This window comes from Tenrec ecaudatus, chromosome 14 (assembly GCF_050624435.1).
Source record: "Tenrec ecaudatus isolate mTenEca1 chromosome 14, mTenEca1.hap1, whole genome shotgun sequence".
Taxonomy (NCBI): domain Eukaryota; kingdom Metazoa; phylum Chordata; class Mammalia; order Afrosoricida; family Tenrecidae; genus Tenrec; species Tenrec ecaudatus.
The window spans coordinates 40,159,735-40,181,889 of record NC_134543.1 but is presented as its reverse complement, the minus strand read 5'-3'; the positions used below and the strand labels follow the sequence as shown (position 1 = coordinate 40,181,889).

The 22,155-nt window shown below is 56.5% G+C and overlaps 1 protein-coding gene across 1 annotated transcript in view; it reads right to left on the bottom strand.

The window, feature by feature from the left end:
• SPTB (spectrin beta, erythrocytic) overlaps window positions 1–22,155 on the bottom strand; it is an 82,578-nt gene that overhangs the window by 7,113 nt on the left and 53,310 nt on the right. Inside the window, exons 19-31 of the mRNA XM_075531705.1 lie at window positions 21,764–22,027; window positions 21,160–21,366; window positions 20,646–20,735; window positions 15,893–16,171; window positions 15,324–15,454; window positions 14,110–14,314; window positions 13,472–13,846; window positions 11,489–11,733; window positions 9,981–10,119; window positions 9,456–9,540; window positions 8,722–8,918; window positions 7,708–7,757; window positions 7,210–7,285 (exon numbers count right to left, since the gene is read on the bottom strand). Of these exons, the coding sequence (XP_075387820.1) occupies window positions 7,210–7,285; window positions 7,708–7,757; window positions 8,722–8,918; window positions 9,456–9,540; window positions 9,981–10,119; window positions 11,489–11,733; window positions 13,472–13,846; window positions 14,110–14,314; window positions 15,324–15,454; window positions 15,893–16,171; window positions 20,646–20,735; window positions 21,160–21,366; window positions 21,764–22,027 (2,343 nt within the window). The remainder of the gene's footprint in view (window positions 1–7,209; window positions 7,286–7,707; window positions 7,758–8,721; window positions 8,919–9,455; window positions 9,541–9,980; window positions 10,120–11,488; window positions 11,734–13,471; window positions 13,847–14,109; window positions 14,315–15,323; window positions 15,455–15,892; window positions 16,172–20,645; window positions 20,736–21,159; window positions 21,367–21,763; window positions 22,028–22,155) is intronic.

Genomic DNA, 22,155 nt, shown 5'->3' with positions numbered 1-22,155 from the left:
GCTGGGAGTGGTCTGAGGTCAAGGGGCCCAGAGGTTAAGGCCAGAATCATCCCGACAGGGCTGGGACCAGCACTGAACTTCTCCTGGGACTTCACAGACAGGTTTTTTGTTTGAAAAAATCTCACAACTCTGTCAAGTGAAGACTTCACAGAAGACTGCGTCTAGCTGGCCTAGCCCTTTTATGAAGCAGAAGCATTTTTTTAAAAAGCAGTTCCTTGGGAGTTCTGGTCTGCCTAGGCAAGGGGGGCAGGGTTGTGGGAAGCAAGGTGGAAGAGGCAGATTTTCCCACAGCCTGGCTGCCTTGGGGTAAATCCTGCTGCAGCCTTGGGGTGAGCCCACCCCAGAGCCTGGTCCATAAGAGGAAAGCGAGTCCTCCTGAAACATTTCCTGGGGCCTGTATTTCTAGCCAAAGGAGCCCTGGTGGCATAGTTCCTTGGTCGCAGGGTGGCTGATCACCAGGTGCGAGCTTCGAATCCACGGGCGAAAGATGAGGCGGTCTGCTCCTGTCAAGATTTAGTCTGGGAAATGTGACAGAGCAGTTCTGCTCCGTCCAGTCGGGTCACTATGAGCCGGAACCCACTGAATGACGCTGAGTGATTTGTTTTGTTCTGGGTGTTTCTAGCCAGGCCACTGGGAGGAGAATGCTGGTAGAATCTCTAGCAGGGCCTTAGTAGGCCATAAGCACTCCGGGGATGGGGGTGGGGGTGGGGGGTGGCTGCAGGTGGCGGGTGGGTGGTTGGGAGCAGATGAAGGGAATGGGACAAAATCAACTCAGAATTCTGGAGCTGGAAAGGAGCTGCGGTTCCAGATGGTCCCCAAAAGCGTGGTGTCAGGCTGGGATCACTCAGCAAGCTAGCAGTTGAGCTGCAACAAGATCCCGGCCTTCCATGTTTCTGTCCCAGTTTGAAAACAAGGCATCACAGGACAGCCGGCAGGGGTGGGTGGACACTCAACTCGGAAAAGGTACAGAGGTGGCTGAGCGGCCCTGACAGAGCTCAGTCTGTGACCTGGGGCATTTGGGGCCAACTCCAAACCTACTGGCACAGTGAGTGCAAGGCCTCTGCAGTTGGTGAGTTTATGTGAGTTCGTCAAGGACAGGTGTCTTCTGGTTGAGCCTCTGACCTGTGCCCAACGGGGGTAGGGGGGGCATGATTTTGTGTGGACTTCTAAGGGACGGCTGGGGCAAGAGGGGTTGCCTGCTGCCCCTGGAGCTAAACCTGCTGCATGGGAGCAGGTAGGGGATCGCTGAGCCATGGATGCAGGGCCCCTGGGCTCCACCAGAACCCACTTGGTAGACGAGCTGGTCTGAGCTTCCCTGCTGCTGTAGCCCACAAGCCATAAGGAGGTGGCGCGGATGGACCTCCACGGCTGGGGACACATGGAATGAAGGGCCCCAGTTACTTGGAAGAAACTGAGAGGCAGTGGAGTCTGGGCCTTAGTGTGTGTATGTGTGGGTGTAGGATGTAGCATGAGGGAGGCATTGTCTGCCGGGGCTCTGGTGTGGGGGGCAGGGAGAGGAGGTGTCTGGAAGGAGAGTGTGTGTCCTGGCTGCTGGATCATGTCAGAGGAGGGCATGGGACAAACAGCATCAGGTGGAGGTTGGGGGAATAGCAGGGACGGACAGGGCACATCCAGGAAGCTGTGTAGGACCTCCCAGGGAGAGACCCCATGCCTCGGTGGCAGGGGACGACTGTCTCAGAGTCTGGGAAAGGAAACTTAGAAGCTTAACTTCGTAGGGCCCTACCTTGCTCAGAACCTGCTTGGACCTGAGGGTTAGGAATGGGGGTGGGGTCTCTGCCACAGAGGAAAAGGAGGTGGGCAAACAAGTCACTGTCATCCAGTGGATTACGACTCATGGAGACCCTATAGGGTAGAGTGGAACTGCTCCTGCGGTTTTCTGAGACTCTAAGTGTTTATGGAGATAGGAAGCCCCAGTTTTCTCCCACAGAGGCCGGAGTACATTTCTTTTCCAGACTAAAGGAATTGGAGGTGTACTTCCAGATGTCGCCAGCAGGTGGCAGAGGGGACAGCACACAGGCAATGAACTCTTGAGGATCCCAGGAGAAAAATAACTTGGTGTGGGTCACAGAAGTCTTCTGGGGGCTCTAGAAGATTGACGTTCAGAGGAGCCAGATAATGCGTGCAAGCCATGGGCTATGGGCAGCTGGTGCCCTCTCTACTCTAACGTCGTTCTGGTAAGAGAGACCCAGAGAATTGGGATGCACCTAGAAATAGACTCTATGATCCCAACAGTATGATGATCTTGCCACAAGCCACACAGCGAGGCCTGAGCCAAGTGTCTCAGAGTCTCGAGGTAAAGATGGTTTGGGAGGGCTTGGTCAACGCATCGATGGAAATTAGGGTTCATATAGAAGATGTCTCTTTTTTCTTTTAAAGATGTTTGAGAGATGAACTAATTAAAAAAAGAGAGTAAACAACAAAACCTCCAAGACCAGACAACATAGATGGTGCCCGGCTACTACTACCAACTGTTCTCAAGAGAAGTGGACTCAGTGGTGGAGAGGTTCCACCTCCTCTCTAGGGGATGCAGGGAAAAGGTCACCAGGTAAAGAGGAGGAGGGGAAGGAGTGCAGTGGAAGGGGAGCAGGACCTTTAGAAGCCTGGCCAGCTCCATCGCTAGTGAGAGGAGCAGGTGACATCCTCAGGAGCTCTTGTCCCCAACCTGCCTTGGAGGGGAGCTGGCAGCTGCTGGGTCCCTTGGTGATGTGAGTTAACCACTTAACATTAGGGAGAGGTCACTGCCTCAGAGTCGATTCTGACTCATTGTGACCCTGTAAGGATAGAACTGCCCCTGTGAGTGTCAAAGACTGTAACTATGGGATTAGAAAGCCTTGTCTTCAGAAGATCTGGCTGGTGGTTTCAAACTGTTGACCTTGCGGTTAGCAGCCCCCTGCCCTGCTCAGACTTGATGCTCTGGCCCCAATGCAACCCAATGTGTAACCATTGCTCGATCAGGGTCCCCCCCAGAGGCACTTAAGAGAGTTAGAAGACACCCACATGCACACATTCACCCACAGGTCAAGCTGACAGCTTCAAGCCTCCTTTCTCAGATGTGTCCAGCATTAACTGAGCATGGCCTTGGGATACTTTGAAACTTACGCTGAAACACAGAGTTTGAAAGAAGGAATTTAGGAGGAATCTCGGAAGTGGCTCATAGTGAGCCTACAGGATGGAGCAGAACTGCCCCTCTGGGTTTCGGAAACTGTAACTCTTTATTCGAGTAGAAAACCTGTGGATTGTCTGGTAGGGTCGAACTGTTAACCTCGTGGCTAACCACTAGTGAGCTTGGATTTTGTTTGGTTTCTCTGAAGCGGAGAGGCCTGAGCATCAAGTCGGAGCATGGCAGAGGGCTGGACCTGCTGTGGGCTGATGTCCACAAAGAACCTGGGGGCAGTTTCAGGAGTGGGGTGGGGCACATGTGGCTGGAGCACCAGACTAGGGCCAGCCTGTATAGGCAGACCGGCAGCCGGCCACACTGACTCAGGCACCCTGAGGAGACAGGGACACACCCAGGTTGGAGGGAAACTGACATTCTTTCCCGGCTGGGTCTGTCCTACCCAAACAAGCGATTTGCTTTTGCTGCAAAATGCCTGGACTGGCAGCTGAGCTGGGACTCAGGGGGCGGGGAAGCGGAGAAACCAGCTGCTGCGACACACCCACGGCCCTTCTGACAGGGACGTTGACACTGCTGATGAAAGCGGGGACTTGCAGGAGGGAGTGGGCGCCGGCAGCTGGATCCAAACAGGCTGGGAGGACAGGAGGTCCTGACTGCAGGTCTCAGGGAAGGCTTAGCCAGGGGGCACTGGCCCCGCCCTGGTGACTTCCCTGAGACCACAACCTCTCAGATCTTGGGAAGACGAGGCAAGGGTCCTGGAATCTTATTCCCCAAGGAGACAGCCAGCCCCAGCTGGGGACACCACTCTTGGGGGATTAGATGCAGGGGTGGCATCTGTGAGCTGCCCCTGGCTGAGAGCCTTCCCTGACAATTTGTTGACGGGATGCTGACAATGCTTCCTGGAGGGGCCCCGAACTCCGGGTTCCCCCTGCCCAGGTTGTGCCCCGATTCAGGGCTTGGGGGCAGGACAGGGCATGCTAACCCTAATCCAGAGCCCGGATGGTAACTCTTGTTATTACAGCGCCAACTGTCGTCACAGAAGCCCCGCCCACTGAGCTCACAGGGCAAGTCCTGCTGTCCACCTCAAAGCCAAGATACGGGTGAGGAGTGCCGACAGATGGCTCAGGGGCTTTAGCCTGTGACGACCCGGGTCCCTTTCAATAACCTTTTTTTCTCCATCAGAGGAACCTCCTCCCTCCCAGGGAAGATGCAGTCTCCCTGGCAGGGTGCCCTGGGAATTCTGAGGCCCCAGAGCCTGAAGTTGAAGGCTGCTCAGCTTGGCCACCCTGAGGACACTCAGGAGGGAGGGAGGGAGGGCACAGGTGGCGGAGGGTGGGAGGTGAGGAGGTTCCAGGCTTGGGCACGTCTGCCTGCTCACTGCCCGTTCAGCCTGCCCCCAGTCCCAGCAGCCCCGTCTGTAGGACCTGGACTTGGAGGAGCCAAACTGGAGTCCCAACTTGCTTCCCCTCCCCAACACCTCGCCCTTGACACCACCGCCATCCCCCCATCTCCAGCCTCACCCCAGCTGGCACCTGGCAAGTCAGAGGCCCCCTAGAGCTATGAACAAGAGGAAGGGGTCCTCCCTTTAACGCAACACACAGGGACGTCTCAGCCTCCTCTGAACCTCCAGGAAGGGCCGAGAGGGCTTTGATTGTCCAGGAGGCCCTGGGGACATTAGGTGGGTGCAGATGGTCCCAGTGAATTCAGACATCCAGACTTGTACTGTGGGCGGCCTGCCTTTTCCATACTGGTTCACTTACCTAGACGCAGGGACAGGCTCTCGTGTGGATAGGGAAGGGGTGAGGGGACACGTGAACTGCTTGCACAAATGATGTGTTTGAGGAATAGATACACAGATGCAGGAATGGCAGCCCTGCTCACGGCGTGTCCACACACATGTGCATGCACACGCTCACGGGGCGGGCTGGGCTGCTTGTATAAAGATGTCCAGATGGGCCGGGGCTCCCGGGCCATTCCCATGGGTTCTCCCAAGCAGGAAGCCAGCATGCACTAGTGATGGTTTTCACATGAAGCAACACCACGTGGATCTAATCTATGGGGTACCAGCACCAGACCACACACATGGGACCAGCAGGAGAGCCACCCGGAGCCCAGGCTTGTCCCAGAGAGAAGGCACAGCAATGCTGGGAGAGGCCTGTGGTTTCGTAAAGGAGCAGCGCCAGGCTGGAACTGTGAGGCGGTTGCTAAGCTCCACTGGGCCAGCGGAGCCTGTGACCTGCGTGGGCCTCAGACACTGCCTTTTCTCCTGGCAACTGCAGACTGGCATCAGGCACACCCTTGGAGGATGGTGGGTGTTTGTGAAAACTCAGCAGAGGGTTCAGACTGAGACTCTGGGGAAGTTTTACGCGTGGGCTCACAGCTTCCTCCTAGAGACACACTCCGGTCCAAACAGGTTTTATTTCCCCAGCCCAGCGACGTGCGGGCGGCTCTGATGCACACGTAGTACATTTGCACGGACAGACACACGTGATGGATGGAGCTGCTCGGGTGACTACAAAGGGGCCCGCAGACCGGGGACATCATTGCACACAGACACACGGGGGAGTGGCGGAGTGGGGGGGTGTTTGCACGGAAGCGCAGGCAGGACAGGAGGCAGCGAGGCTTTTAGGGGGCAGCCTGGCTCATGTCTTATCCGCAGTTTGTGCCAGCCCCCAGAGTTCATGCCCTTTCCAGCGGCGGCTGTTACTGGGACAAGCAGGCTGGGATGATGCGGTCCACTCCAGACAGGGCAGTGCGACACCCCACGTGCAACCGTGGGAGCTCCAGCGGGAGCCCAACAGCGCCCTCTGCGGGGCAGGCTGGGCTGGTGCAGCTCAGAGAGGGTGGCCTCCCTTTGCATCTTGCTCTCAGGAAGGTGGCAAGGGCTGATTCTGTGCATCGGTGTATTTTTCCATAGGTGTACCAGATCTTTCCAGTTAGAATACTATTCTCCCCAATACCTCATGCACAAGTCCATGCAAGCTCCCCTGGCCCCTGTTGGGCTGGGGTTCAGGAAGGGCTTGCTGCTCACTTTATCTGGGGAGCTCCTGCCCCCTCCATATGGCAGGCAGCAGGCAGGCATGCAGGGGCGATGTCAGGCAAGGTGCTTGTGAAATCCTTGCTTGCTTCTCAGGCGGCTCTTTCCCAGGGTGCCCCTTTCCCAGGGTGCCCCCCCCCGCCCCCAAACTGCAGACTTCCTGGACTTCCTGCATAGACCCCACAGGACTCTGGGTGGTTGAGTCCTCCTACCTCACACCCACCCTCCGTCCCTGTTTTCAGCCAAGGCTCTGATCCAGGGAAAGCGCTAAGGCATGTGCCTCACATCTCGACAACTAGCCCCCTTTGCCCTTCTACCCTCAGACAGCACCTCGACAGCCCCCCTTTTCCTACCAACCGGGGAACTAGCCCCCACAGCCAAGAAGCCCCAGGATCCTTCCTCACACCCGCAGGGCCCCTCGGGTCTGTTTTTGCCATTCTCCAGCTCCACTGTCCAAACTCCTGGCCCACCGGCCTCAGGCCAGCATGGGGGTGGGGAGTGGGCTTTGCATGGGAGGGAGGTGCCTGCTGAAGAGCTGGCAGGGTATGTCCCAAGCCCAACACGTCACTGCCCACAATGCCCTGGGTGGGGCAGGTGGGGCCATGCTGTATGTATCTGTGGAAGTGTGAGAGAGACTGTGCGTGTGTGCGCATATGTGCGTGCACGTGGTGCCAGGGCTGTGTTACGATGGGATTAGGCATAAAACAGGGAAAAGGACAGTGTGTAAAAACAAATCCTCCCTGTACAAACGGCTCCCCTGGTATAGCTAGCTGGTGATGTATTTATACAATAACATTTATTAGACTAGAGAAAAACCAAACGGTGAGTCGTGTCAGTGGGCTGGTATGTCAGTTTCTTCTGGGTTGAAGGGAGTAGGAGATTATTTTCAGAAAGAAGTCAACCTAAGTGAAAAGGGCCCTGTGCAGGCGCCGTGTGGCTGTGCACCCGGCCGTCACCCTGGCTGAGCCTAGTAGGGATGGGCGGGCTCTGGCAGCAGGGACTCCCAAGAACCAGAGAGCCGGGAGAGGAAACTGACCGGGGACGTTCTCTCGGTGGCTGCGCGGTCCACTCGGGGAGCCTCCCCTGCTGTCTCGCCTTCCTCCTCTTGCGCCCTAAGGAAGACACAGCCCCTCTTTACCACGGGCCCTCCCTGCAGGGGTGACCTAGCCTCTCCCCCAGTGGGCCATGATGCAAGGCTCCTGGCAGCCTGGAAGGTGCTCAGCAGGAGGCAGGCTTCCATGCAATGCCGCCTCCAGGGCACTGAGGGTGCTAGGGTGTCCCCACCGGGGCAGGATGGGCTGGCCAGCAGGTAGCCAGCACATGCGCAGGCCCAGCCTTCCCCTTTGTGCCCGTGAGATTTTTTGGGAAATACTCGCTCATCCCTGCCGTCAAGCCCCAAAGGCCACAGGCCGGTTGGGAGCCGTCATCTTGTGTGTGGTTAAAGCTGTTTCTCATTAAAAATACCCATCTCCTTCCCCTCCCTAGGATCCCCAGTCGCACACTCTACCCAGCGAGCGGCCTGCCCCGCACTCACCCTGTCTCTTCAGTGAGTCTCTCTGGCGTCTGGCGTTCTTTCAGCTCAAGCTACAGGAGGGAAGGGCTGAGGGTCAGGGCAGATTCGGAAAGGGTTCTTCTCCAAAACTGCCTGGCCCGTAGCCCCAACGCATCCTGTGTGTTCCTTTTTGAGTTATCCCCTTTGGTCTGTTACGAAAGTCAGTCCCTTCTCTCAGTAGCCACCCCTCCCACCTGGTCAAGACTCACGGCCAGGATGATCCTAACTCACGGGGACCCTACAGGATGGACTAACCTGCTCCTATGGCAGCGGTTCTCCACCTTCCTAATGCCACCACCCTTTCAGACTGTTCCCCATGTGGTGGTGACCCCAACCATAAAATTATTTTTGTTGTTACTTCATCACTGTATTTTTGCTACTGTTAAGAACCGGGCGACCCCTGTGAAAGGGTCGTTCGACCCCCAAAGGGATCTCAATCCACAGGTTGAGAACTGCTGCCCTGTGAGCTTCTGAAGCCGCAAACCTTCCAGGAGCAGAAAGCCTCGTTTTCCCTGGGAGGGCCTGGTGGATTCGAACTGCTGTCCTGGCAGCCCAACGTGTAGCCCACCACCAGGGCTCTAAGCCTTTTACCAAACTACAACCCGTAGCCATGATGGAGTCGATGCGGACGCACGTGACTCTGTTGGATAGGGTCCGACTGCCCTGGTAGATTCTGAGATGGTAACTTTTTACAGGAGGAGAAAGCCATGCCTGTCTCCCTCTGACCAGCTGGTGGCTCCACACTGCTGACCTTGTGGTGACCAGCTCAACCACAAATAACCACTAGGCCACCAGGTTTCCTATTGCGCCTCATCCTGGGGCTCCAAAAAGTTAGTGGGGGGAAAATGGGATGAAAAGCTCATGAGCGTCTGCACAGACTTTTGAAGCCCCCCTCCCACACCATCTGTAGAAGGCTAAGAGATAACCTGCTAAGAGTTCTGGCCTTGTGGCGCCTCCCCCCTCTGCCCGGCGGCCCCGCATGGCCACCCTGCTCACCGTCGTGGGCTTTTCCAGGGCAGCGAAGCGCTCTGCCCAACTGGCTGTGGACTTCTCAAATGCCTCGTGCCTCTTAATGAGCTTCTCCACGCTGTCCACTGTGTGGCCAAAGTCCCGGCTGGCCAGGTAGGGCTCTTGGGCGATCAGCCAAGCTTCGGCCACAGAGGCATCTCGAGAGAACTGACACACCTCCAGCACTGCCAGGGAGACAAAGCCCCAGAGCCACCCCGGGGGCAGGTGGGGGGCGGGCAGGGGTTAGTTAGCATGCGACCTCCAGTGACCAGACGGAAGACTTGCATCGGTGGTCCTAAACCTGTGGCCTCCCTGCTTGGAGGTGGCCTGCTGGCTGAGGCTACTCAGACCCCACACTGGCTCCTTCCCTGCCTCCAATGAGGGCCCGCCCCACCTTTGGCTGTACCCCCTGAGGGTGCTCAATGGGCCGGCCCAGCTCTCCTCAGTCTCCAGCAATGCAAAGACAGAGTGCTCTTTCCTAGGCCTGGCCCTCCTTGGCTCCCACACCTGGACCCCTCCCCAGGCCACAGGGCTGAAGGCGTAGGGGATGGGCAAAGGGCCAAGCATGCAGGCTGGCAGGTGAGCTTCTAGCAGCACAGTGCTTTGGCCTTTAGGCGGGCATCAGAGGCTCCTTCCTTGGGCTCTGTGAGGAGGGGCAGGGGCAGACTCCCACAGTGGTCTCCTTCCTCCCACTGGCTCTCTGCTCCAGGACTGCAACTCACACAGGCGGAGCCGCTCCCAGCGAGCACTCCACTTCTCATTCATTTCCTTCCGCCGGGACACCACCTGCCGAAGCTTCTCCTGGATCTGTGTGAGAGAAGGGAGGACAGCTGAGCGTGGGTGACCCCTTCCCCTGCTGAGGCAGCATGGATGTCCATGGTATGGGAAAGCAGGCTGGACTTGCTCACAGGAGCTTGGTTTCAGCTTTGGCCCTCCACTTGCCAGCACTGTGCGGCCTTGGGGATTGCCAAGTCCAAAGCATGCACATGGGGGATTAGGAGCCCCACCCCCATGGCCAAGCGGCTAGCTTCTTGAGGCAGGGGGCTGGTTCCATGTTACTCTGATCTCTGGCTCTGGGCGCAGCCCGGATGTTCCAGAAGAGAAGAAAGACAGTCTTGGAGAAACCAGGTCCTGCAGCTCCCTGCTCCTCAGTAGCTCCCTGCTCCCCAATAGCTCCCCGCCCCCCAGCAGCTCCCTGCCCCCCCCCAGCCACAAGTGGAGGCAAAGGCACATCTTTGTGGAGGCACCTCATCGGAGGCCTGGTGTTGCCGCTGCAGCAGGGACTCGCCGAGTTCCAGGCAGGCGCTGAAGTTCTTGCTCCGGGTCTCAATCTCAGCCTGGATGCCCTGGTGGTACTTCATGAGCAGTTCCACAGAAGAGACGTCCCTGGGGCAGAAGGACAAGGGGTCAGGCAGGGGGTGAGGAAGATGAAGACTGGGTCAGTGCCACTTGGGCCTGTCAGATGCTGTCTTGATCAGAAGGAGCCACCGGCCATTTCCTACCTGGGCCACCTGTCACCTGCCTCGGGGACCTGGACCCTCCCTCTCCTCTCTTGCCATCAGAAAGCCCTCTGCCATCCAGCCCAGTGTGAATACTGATGTCTTAGTGTCTTCCATTGATTGGGGGAACAGGGTCCCTCAAAGGAAGTCTGGGGACATTATTGGGCAATAAAGATGGAATGGGCTTTTGATTCATGCCATAGCACGATGAACCTGGGAAACATCATGCCATGTGAAAGAGACAAGATGTCACATCGTATGGCTCCGGGGATGGGTTCCTTCCAGAACAGGAAATCCCCTGAGGCCGGGGAGGAGGGGAGGAGGGCTGCTCATGGGCAGGAGTCTGTCTGAGATGAAGAAAACCTTTGAAACTCGGCCTGTGTGGATGGTCGCACGGCTCCGTGCATGCACTCCAGACTAGCAGCTGGTGGACGAAGCGTACGGTCTGTGAGTTGCATCTCAACAGAGGCATAGCTAGGATAATCTGCAGAGGGAAGAGGAGCTTTCTGCTTCCGCAGATTCACAGCCTCAGAAACCCACAGGGGCAGTTCGACTTGGTCCTACGGGCCCACTGAGCCGGAGCAGACTCGATGGCAGTGGGTTTGTTTTAAACAAACAAATGCGCATATAGACGTATCCGTGCGCGTGCAGATAGATAGATAGATAGATAGATAGATAGATAGTGCACGAATGCATGAGAGAGAGTACACGCACAATAAAGAAACAAGACCAACCAATTGCCATCAAGTTGACCCTGGCTCACGGCATCCCCATGTACGTGTCAATAGAACTGTGCTCAGTGAGGCACATTTAAATGTCTGACCATCAGGAAGGGCAGAGGGATGGGGAAGAGGCCCGTGATAATCGCTAAGCGACACTCATGGAACTGGGAATCAGTGGAAACAGCTGGGACCCTGTTGGTTCTCTCCCTAGCCCACTTCCCATGGATGCCGGTCTTCGTGAGTTTGGGTGGGAGGGATGGCTCCTTAACCCCTACTGCTAAGGAGGGATAGTCAGTCTTGGACCTGCTGGATTTGGATGTGTGAGTCACTGTTGTCATGGACATGAGTGGCCAGTGTCCTCATTGTGGACTCTGAATGGCAGATGCCCTTCTCACTCCACCTGGGACTCTTCTCACTCCGGAATGCTGGTAGATTTCCAGGCTTCTTCCAGGAGAAGCCTGAGAGAAGTCCTCAGGCCTCAGTGTCCCTCCAGAGAGGTGCCCCAGCCCACGTGTTCCGGGGACGCCCTCTCACCTGGGCCGTTCCTGCGTCTCAATCTGCCGGATGATGCTCTCCATCCAGGAGAGGAGGTCACGAACCATGCTGAAGAAGCGGAATTTGTCGGCTGTGTCCACCAGCTGGGTGCGGCGACCAGCACAGGCGTCCAGCAGTGCCTGCCACGCGGTAGACACCTCCTGCTCCTTGTTCTGGATGGCATCAGCCTTCTCCCCGGCGTACGCTGTCTGCAGACGGGTGGCCACATCCTGGAACTGCTGTACCTGTGGTCGGGTGAAACTGGACATTGTTCCCCGGACAGAGACAGGCCAGGCCAGACCAGAGCATCTGTCTCCTCTTGGCCACGCAGTTGGGGGCATGGCTGAAGGAGTGGCCAGAGCTCTGAGAAAGGTGGGGGGAGGCTCCTTGTCTTGACATCCTTTCCTACTCGAGGTGGTCTTTGAGCTTTGATGGGGACTTGGAAGAGGGGCTCTAGACTCTGTGATCTCGGTTGGGATAATTAACACAAGAGAAACCTCGTGCCAGTCATCATCCTGGACGCTTGACAGTGACTACAATGCCATGAGACACTGTTAGGAGCTCTGATTCTCAGATGAGGAAAATGAGGTGGTAGGTGGCTGCATCGCTTTGCAAGGTCGCTCACTCTCAGGCAGAGGTATAGCTGGACATGGCTATGCTCCAGAGTCCAGGTTCTAGACCACTGTGCCAGTCACCTCTCCAAGAAAGCCCAAGACCTACTGCCACCAAGTCGATTGGACTTGTTGCGACCTTGTGTAGTACTTCCGAGGCTGTAAATCTTTATGGGAGCAGACAGCCGCACCTCTCTTTCATGGAGTCACTGGTGGTTTGAACCGCTGACCTTGTGGTTAGCAGCCCAGTGAGTATCCTACAGCAGCTCCAGGGCTCCTTTCACCCAGAAAGGTGTGGGGCAAACTCCTGTTTGTCCTGGCACCAGGGGCAATGAAACCCCACTCCTGAGCCAGACTCCTGAGGGGGAGACAGTGGTGGGCGGTCTCAGGTACCGCCCCACCTTACACCAAGCGCTACCCCTTTCCACCTGCCCAGAGCACAACAGCCCACATGCTGGCACCCACCTCTAGCGGCTGAACACATTCCCAGGATGTCCCCCTTCTGGGTGGACCAGGGGCCCACCCTATTGTTGGTGGCTGATTCCTGAACCCTGGCTTGCCTGTCCCTACTCCACGTAGCCCAGCCAGCTTTTGGCAGCCGGGCCCCTCACCCATGTTTTCTAGCCCGGGGTCTCTGGAGAATTTTATTGGTGCTTCAGGGTGCACACCAGTGACAGGGGAGGGGATCTGAGCAGGGGATCTAGCTTTGATGTGAAAGGCCACTAGCCAGGTGATTCAGAGCATGGAGCCTATGTAGCAAGACAACCAGGGTATAAATCCGGCGGCACCACCATGTGGTGGTGGTGGTGGTAGGGATCACTGCCCTCTGGCTCACTTTCCCCCTCTGCCAAATACAGATCAAAGCGGCACCCACCTATGAGCACTCGGTGACTTAGGGCAGCGCCCGGCACCAAAAAAGTACTATTCAAGGGGACTTCCAAAAGTTCATGGGAAAATGGAATGAAAAGCCAGTGGAATTGTTCCACAAGCTTTCTGACCCCCTCTCTCCCCACCATATGTGTTAGCTAATAATGTACAATGAGAGAAATGGAATTTGGATGTATTCTACACATTGGAGTTTTGTGAGGATTCAGTTTGAAGAACTGCGTCTGGAGCTAGCATCTCTGCCCATTGCCTGGCTGTCCTCAGTGGGTGCTTCTCTGAGGTGGTGGGTTCCTCTGGGCGCCCATGAGAGAGGGGAAAGGCTGAACTCAGGGGGAGGGGGAGCTTGGAACCAGGAAACCAGCTCCTGAGGTTGAGACCCTGCTGGCCAAACTTGTCTTAGGGACTACTCTCCAGCACCCCCACCCCATGGGCGCCCGGGGGAGTTGGCTGTGGGGAAGCAGGTGGCCTGCAGCAGTGGGGACAGGACCTGCACACCCAGGAGGTGGAGCTCCCTCTCGAAGGCGGTGTGCACCCGGTGGAAGGACTCGGCGGTGCTGGCGTCCAGCCCCACGTCCTCCGGCAGCTCTCGGTGCTTCTCGTCGATGAGGCCCAGGATCTCGGTGCCCGTGTAGAAGTACCGGTGCAGGTCGTAGGAGGCGGCCAGCAGCTGCATGCGCGTGTCGATGAGTTCCAGCAGGTCCGCCCACATCTCATTTAGCCCGTCCTTCCACTCGGCGATGGTGGCCGCCTCGCCGTGGCCCATGTCGATGAGCCGCTCGATGATGGCGTTCATGTTGTCCACCCGCTCCTGCCCGATCGCCCCAGTCTCTCGGGCGAAGTCCCGGAACTTGTCCCGAAGCAGCTGGATGGGGGAGTCCCGAGACAGGCGGTTACAAGGGTCAAGGAGTGGGGCTGCCTGCCCCCAACCCAACCTCCCATGATGGCTACAGGCTTTCCGAGGGGGCATATCGTGTGGGTCTGGGGCAGAGGCTGGCTTGCCTCTACTGCAGTGACGGGCCCCGGGTTGTCAAGACCGTGGCCTTTCGGCTAGTCCTCAAGCACGTAGTCCTCGACGCCACGTGGGACGCCATGGGACGCCTTGGAGGGAGGAAGGACGCGACTCACCGTGACGTGATCAAAGTCCTGCCCCATTTCTGGGGAGGACGCGATGAGCTCCTTCTCCGAGATCCACTGCTCCAGGTCCTCCACCTCCCTCTTCAGCTGGAAGAGGTGGTACATGTTCTCCAGCTTCCGCTTGCGCTCCTCCGCCATGTCCTTCAGCCCCGCGTACTGCTTGTCCACCTGCCCCTGCAGCCGGATGATCTGCTCCCTGGCATTCAAACCAAGAGAAGGCCCTCAGCAACGGGGTGCAGGCCCCAAGCAGAGCGCTCAGGGGCCCGGCACGCCTCTCTCTCCGGAGCCTGCAGCCGGACAGGTGGCGTGTGACGCTTGGCAGAAATGGGAATGGTGGTCCCTGGGGACGAGGGGAGGCTCGGGGGAGAGAAGGCCGGTGACCCTCCTGCTTAGATTTGTCACTTAGACGACGATGCTGAAGGGAAGACAGAAGTACCCTCACACTGGGAAGCCCATGGAGACATGGGAGCTGCTTCACATTCTTCCCAAGAGGCTGAGGGAGCAGTGGCTGGGAACACGGCTCTGGAAGCAGGGTCCTGCTAGCTCCCCAGAGAAGGAAGAGTGGTGCCGGGGGCTCAGTCCTGGTGGCTCTTTGGGAGATGCTCAGGGTGGCTCTGGTGGCACTGTTGGGTAACCACTGGACTGCTAACCTCGGGGTCAGTGGTTCAAACCTGCTAGTCACTCTGTGGCAGAAAAGTGAGGCTGTCTGCTCCTGTAAAGATTTACAGCCCCCCAAACCCCACCCGTGGTCTCTGGATGGCCGTGGGTTTGGGATGTTTTTGGCTAAGTACCCACAGCTGTGGATGTCCTAATGGCAACTGAGAGTGGGGGTGTGACTGGGAGACTGGCCTGAAATCAGCTGCAAAGTCCACCTCATAGTACTGTCCGCCCTGGAACGGTTCCGTGGAGGCACGTTGCCTCCCAAATCCCCCTCAGGCCGGTACAAAGAAGAAACGAAATCTGTTGTCAGGAGGCTGGATTCTGAGTTAACCAAGAGGGTAGCTTAACGCGCCCATTCTCTGATATTGTTGCAACGCACCCAGCGTTGGCCTGCTCTCTGTGAAGTGGCCGAGGCATCGGATGGGACCGCGCCCTTCAACAGTCTGCAAAGCGATTTTCTCAATCCTCTCCTTTAAAATTTTTTTTTTAAAACGTTTCCATTTCCTCCACTTTGACCTGAATGGACACCGATTGGTGGCACGCACCCCTCAGGATGGCCCGCGGACAGCAGGCTCTGGGCCCGGCTGGCCAGCTGCTGGATGTTCCTCCCATACTCCTCCACGGTGCGCTGCTGCCGCAAATGCCGCTTCAGCATCACGATGGCGCCCTCTTCGTCCTAGGAGGCAGCAGGCAGGTGTAAGCTCAGGAGCCTGGCCTGGACTCCCCATGGTGGGAAGAGAGCCAGGCTGGGGCTTCCCTGTGGAGGACTAGGGCATGTTCCTGTCCTCAGGTGGCAGTCCCCTCCCCTCAGGTCCACCCTTCCTGCCCCAAGACTGCTTGCTATGGTATTCCAGCTTTCAGGGACCCACGTCCCTTGCGCCCTCCCCGACTGTACACCCATATAGACGCCACTGCACGGTAAAGGGGTGGGCCCTTGGGTTAGAGCTCCTCTGAGCTGGTCTATGGAGCACCTGAACGCAGTACATGCATGGGGTGGGGGTGGGGTGCTCTCTGGGAGGCTGTACCAAGGGGGAGCTGGGAGACTTGGGGAGTTCCCCTTCGCACCCCTCCCCAGTGCTCAAGCCCACTCCTGCGGATGGCTCCCTGCGCAGACCTTGGGCGTCTCGTCGGAGATGACATAGAGCTCCTGCTCGCTGATCCAGGCCTCGACCTCGCCTGCGTCCAGGTAGTACTGCTGGGCCTCGTTGGCATCCCGCAGGCGCTGCAGCCGCCCGGCCGCCGCCTCCCGCAGCGTGTCCCACGAACTCTGCAGGTGCCCCAGGCGCTCCTCAGTGTCCCCCCAGTCCATCTCGGTGGCCTCCACCAGCTGGCGCCCTCGCTGCAGCACGGTCTCGATGCGCGGGGCGTGGCCCAGGATCTCATTGTGCAGTGTCTGCAGCCAGAAGGGCGGGTGGGGAGCGCTCAGGGACAAGGTCTTCCCACGCACGCACCGACCCCACTGGAATGAGCCTCCCAGCCCCTCCCATCACAGAAGCAAGGCCAGAGAAGGCCAGGCGCCAGGTGAAGCACTTCGCAGGCCTCGTCTGCTGTGACCCTCACCTGGCCTTACACGGACATGACAAGTGCATACAACTGCTAAGCTCCTTGTGGATGTAAAGCTGTGCGTGCCTTGTGGGGGTGCGGCACCTGGACACAACTCCACCCGCTTCCAGAGCCCGTCCGCCTCCTCCTCCTCCATGACTAGTGTACACACGAGGGGAAAGGAAAACAAGGCTGGGGGAGAGAAGCTCATTTAACAGCGCTTGCTCCATCTGAAGGCACAACGGACAACGGCCCGTGCTCAGAGTCCTGGTGAGTTTTCTCCATTTCTATTTCTTACACCTCGCACCATTTCCTCTGTGCACCTGTGGTCCTCCAATGACAATTCCCTCCCATGTGAGGGGGGGTCCCCTCTTTGGGAGACCCTGCCACACGTGCTGCTCTCTTCCAGCTCCAGAGGCCCTGGGTTACTCCCGCCCCCCACATCCTCATTCCTATAGCTTCCTGGTGGGTGTCAGACCCGGCTGTTGGACAGGACCAGGGCAGTACACCTAGCGCTTGTCACTTACCCTGCCATCGGCTCAGACTCACATTGACCCTACACAGGGAGTTTCTGTGACTAAATCTTTGCAGGAGCACAGAGCCTCAGCTTTCTCCTGATGGGTTCGAATCACCAACCTTGAGGTTAGCCATCCCATGCTCAGTCCGCTGTGCTGGCGGGGCTACTGGTCAGCACTTAGACCCCAAACCCAACCCACTGCCTGCTAGTCAACTTGACACATAGCAGCCCTAGGACAGAGTAGAACTGCCCCATTGGGTTTCTGGAATTAGAAAGCTTCATCTTTCTCCTTCAGAGTGGAGAGTGGGTTCGAACAGCTAACTATGCAGTTAGCAGTCCCACATGTAAACCACCGTGCCACAAGCCCTCTACTAGCACTTGTCCAAAACACCTAAACCCATTGTTGGATTGATTCAGACTCACACTGGCCCTAGGGGTTTCCAAGGCTGTACATCTGTGGTAGTTACATAATCTGGTATCAATTTGAGAGGATTATGGGTGAAGGGGTGGAGGCTAGCCTGTCAATCTGGAGCCAGCCAATGAGGTCTCTGTGTGGGCATGGTCTTCTCCTGAGAATTCTGGGAATTGTTTTTCCTCCCTGGAGGCAGGAGACACCTTTCTCTCTGCTTACTATCTTGAGACTTTCTACTGACAACTCATTCCCTGTGATGCCCTACTGACAAGACACATGGCACTCCGCTGATAGACTCCGTGCCCTGGGAACTGGAGAAGCCACGTGGAGGTTTCTACCAGCACTGAGATGCTTACAACACCACTGGATTCAAAGACTTTCTACTACTGGCCTGTGACCGTCCTGCATTCAGCGTCATTGCATGTGTTTTGTGAGTCTGAAGAGGCCTTTGTAGATTGGTATTGGACATATGGTCTAACATAGGATTTATGGGCTTGGGCTTGGACTGGGTGGGGCTGTGTTCTTAATGTACAATTACCCTTTATATAAAACTCTCTTATACACACGAGTGTCCATGGATTTGTTTCTCTAGTCTACCCAACTAGCACATCTTTATGGGAGTAGACAGCCCAAACTTTCTCACATGGCTGGTGGTTTCAAATTGCTGACCTCACTGAGGTTAGCAGCCCAATATGTTACATATATATGTATATATATATATATATATATATATATATATATATATATATATATATATATATATATATATATATATATATATATATAAAGACCAGCCATCGAGTTGCATCCTGTCTCATAGCAATCCTGTATGACAGGACAGACCTGTCCCCTGTGAATTTCTAAGACTGTAACTCTTTACAGGAGTAGAAAGCTCTGTTTTTCTCCCTCGGAGCTGCTGGTGGGTTCGAACTGCTGACCTTGCAGCTAGCAGCCCAGTGCATTACCACTACACCACCAGGGATCTCCACAACTCACCCAATCTGCTGGGATACAATTTACACACTTTCTGCTCTGCACCTTGATTTTGACGTTTTCCTGTGGCCTCCGCCCATGCCATCACCTCTATCTGCCTTGCATCTTCCCTGAGATCTTGGGACTTCTGCAGCGAGCCATAAACCTGTGCTTCTTGCTCTCTTTTCTAAGGCCGGATCTTCAAGCCTCTTGTGACATGTGCTTACTTTGAAGTCAAGGCCCATTCAAAAAAAATTTTTTTTTCAAATCAAGTTCCTTTCTATGTGCCAGACCCTGTTCTGGACACTGGGAACAATATGGAAACAAACCAAACAAAAGCCCTTCCCTTAGGAAGTGTATGCACACTCCTGCCGAGGAAACGGATGATGACCAGCAGATTCAGGAATGCAGCGAAGAAGTGCTATCAGGAAAACACGATGGGATGGTGGAGAATGCTTAACCAGGTGCAGCTTAGCTACTTTACCTAGAGAGTCCAGTGTCTTGGTGTGTGTGTGTGTGTGTGTGACACCTGAACTTGAGTGATGGAGGGAGGCAGCCACACAAAGATCTGGAGGATGAGTGTCTCTGGCAGGAGGGGAGAGCAAGAGCAAAGGCCCTGGTGTAGAAAGTAGCTTGAGGACAAGGACCACTGGAATCCCGTGAAGGAGGGGAAAGTGATTGAACATGAGATTCAGTGGTAGGCAGGGGCCAGATCAAGCAGGAAACAGGTCCTTAGCCCTGGTTACACATTGAATAATTTGTGAATCTTTCAAGCAAACACACACACACACACACACACACACACACACACACACACACACACAGCCAGCCAAGGCTCCACCCCCAAATCCTACATTCACTGATCAGAGGTGGGACTTGTGCATTAGCGTGCCTGAAAGTTCCCAGGTGATTCTAAAGTGCAGCCGGCATTGCTAGCCATGGCTATGGTGCCTCCAATTCCCAGAGATCCATTGGAGCAGGAATTTCTAAGTGTGGTCCCCATTCAGCATCAGCAGCATCACTACCGTGGCTCTTATTAGAAACACAAGTTAGGCACCACCATGGTTCAGTAGATGTCCGAAGGCATGCAGTCCATCGTGTTTTAGCTAGTCCTCTGCTGGGTGTGATGCACACGACACTTCCAGAATGCAGGCAAGAGGGAGTTTTATGTGTGCAAATGTTGTCAGCTGACTTACGCTGTGGAGTGGGCTTTAAGTCTTGAGTAGGGTAGCCTCATTCTCCTGAGACTGCCTTTCCCTGTTGGCTAGGGGACTCCCCTCCATAGCTGTCTTGCCCTATTCCTGTGAAAGAGCCACCGGCAGTCAGAGAAGTTGCCGGCCCTTTGGCAATAACATGTATGAAGCTAGACAGAGTCAAAAGTCTAGTGCTGGAAAGATCTGTGTGACTCATTTACCTCAGGGGAAACTGAGGCTGCAAGGATACGATCTTCTATGTGGCTTCTTCCTTTACCTGAAGGTTGTGGCATTAACAGAACCCCCACTTCTATCAGCGTCTAGCACAAGTCTGATACGTTGTGCCATTGATCTCGATCATGCCAACGGAAAGCAAAGGGTCTGAGGAGACTTTAAGTCCCTTTGAACAAAGTCAGGCCCTTTTCTGGGCTCAGAGCTTTGTGAGCAGGTGTCAGGGAGGGAGGGGAGGGCTGTCTGCTGTGACCTTCTGTTCCCAGGAGCTGCACAACCAACTGGTACTAGAGCACACTGCTCTCCTCCGGGGCCCAACCCCCCAAATCTCCTTGCTCATGGCTGAGGCTGTCTCCATTTCCGGTCCCAGAGAGCAGACCAGGAAAGAGGAGGGGTTCAGCTCCAGAGAGCGGACCCCGGCAACCCCTGGCTGGGCACGGAGGCTCGGCAACCCCTCGCAGTTAGCCTGTTTTGAGCATGGGGGTCTCCCTGCTACCACGTCACAGGAAGAAGTGCTCGCATGTATTCATTTCCTGGATTTGGAGCAAGGCCTTGGAGTTCCCAGACAGGCCTGAGATTGCTGAGCGGCAGAGAACGTCTGCTCCAGGCGTCCGAGTCCAAGCTTTAATGGCTTCCTCAGAGAGCCTCACATGGCCAGAGAAATGGGGTGCCCGGCGGGCCAAACTCAGTCCGACAAGAGTGGCAGGGCCATGTTGAGGGAGAGAAACCAGTGACCTCAGACTGTGACAGCACGTTAAGCTCAGGTGGGCCTCCCCGCCTTGCCCAAACCTGGCTCTGCAGCATCTGACAGGCCCCCTCCCTCCTCCACGGCCCTCTGAGCATCCTCTCTGCTTTCGCCAAAGCCTGCCGGTCCAGCTGTGAGGTCCCACAGCCAGTGTGGGGACCCAAGGTGACCCATAGGAGCAGGCCTCTGGGGAGACATCTGGTGGCACTGGCCTCCCACAAGTCAGGGCCAGCAGAGGGGCAGGAAGGGACTCACCTGGTTCTTCTTCATGAACAGCTGCACCGTTTGCAGATTGATGCCATAGTCGGCCGACTGGGCCAGAGGCAGCCGCTCCTCCACCCAGAGCTGCAGAGATGAGAAGGCAGGGTGATGGCTGGTGGCCACTCCTTCCCTAGGTGGCCCCCTGGGTTCTCCCCACAGCCCATCAGGGCTTTGCCCCCACGTCACAGATGGGGCTGTTTGGGTATTTTGCCCGTGGCTTCAATGAACTCAGTCCTGGTCACACACAAGGTAATGGGCTGCGTCTCAAACCCACGCCTGCCTGGCCTTCAAGCCAAGCTTGTCACCATCAGTGCTGCACAGTGATTAACTGTCTGAAAAAGCACAGGCTTTACTCTTATGTGGAGGCTCAACGTCACAACAACGCAGCAGGAAGGGAGTGAGATGACCAGACGTCATCTGCCATCATCGCTCTAGGTAGCCGCTGGCCATCCCCAACCGCAGCTGCCCGCTCAGCCGTGGGGGCCGAGGGAGGCAGCCGCTCACGCACCGTCTCGTCCTCCAAGTCCCGGCTGATCTGCAGCTTCGCTTTAGATGCTTCCAGCTGCTTCTTCCTCTTTCCCAGGGGCTCCAGGAGGTCTAGGAACCGCTTCTCAATGCTCACGTCTGTGTCCCCTGCCTCCGCTCCCAGCGAGGGCACCTGGGCAAACAGCTCCCCCAGCTCCTCCTTCCGCACATTCACTTGGTCCTCCACTCTCTGGGACATAGGAGGGACGGTGTCAGCACCAGCAGTGGCACCTGGGCTGACCCAGACCCTCTCTGGGGACACTTCCTGGGTCCAACCACCCTCTAAGGGCCAGCTTGAGCTCAGCTTCCTCTGGCAAGGTCCCTCGATGCCCACGGTCATCATCACCCCTCGTCCGGTGCCTGCCCTGCATGGCTCTTGCAGCCAAGGGTCTCCTACTTAGGACTCCTGTCCGACCCATTGTACAGGGGCTGGGGGTGGGTTAGGAGCAAACTGTTATTTTTGCATGAAATTCAAAGCAAGTTCATAAGAAGAAGAGAAGGAGGACTTCCTGTCTGTCAGGTTGTGGATTTCCTCCTCAAGACCCCTTCTAGCTCTACCCCTGGGAGGCTGCACCCCGCTCACATGCCTTCAGTTTCGCCAACATCCGGTTGACGCTGGTCAGGTCCTTGCCCGGGTCATCCGACCGCAGTTGGTCCTCCATGGCGCTGATCCACTTGTTAAGGTCGGCGTGAGTCTGCGCACGCAGGTCGGAGCTCCGTGCGGCAGAGAGCTGGCGACCTTTCTCCTGGGTGGTGGCCTGCAGCTCATCCCAGAGCTGGTGCAAGGCTTCCAGCCTCTGGGACACGGTGGTGGAAAACTGGGGCTTCTCTTCCATCAACTGCTTTCCTTCCTGTGCAGACAAGGAGGAGCGCTCACCCTCTGAGTGCCAGGGTGGCCCGGGCCAGTTCTGCAGCAGGTGTTTGCAAGGGGAAGTCAGTGAGGCAGGAAGAATCTGCTAGAATTTTGGCAAGGCTTGAC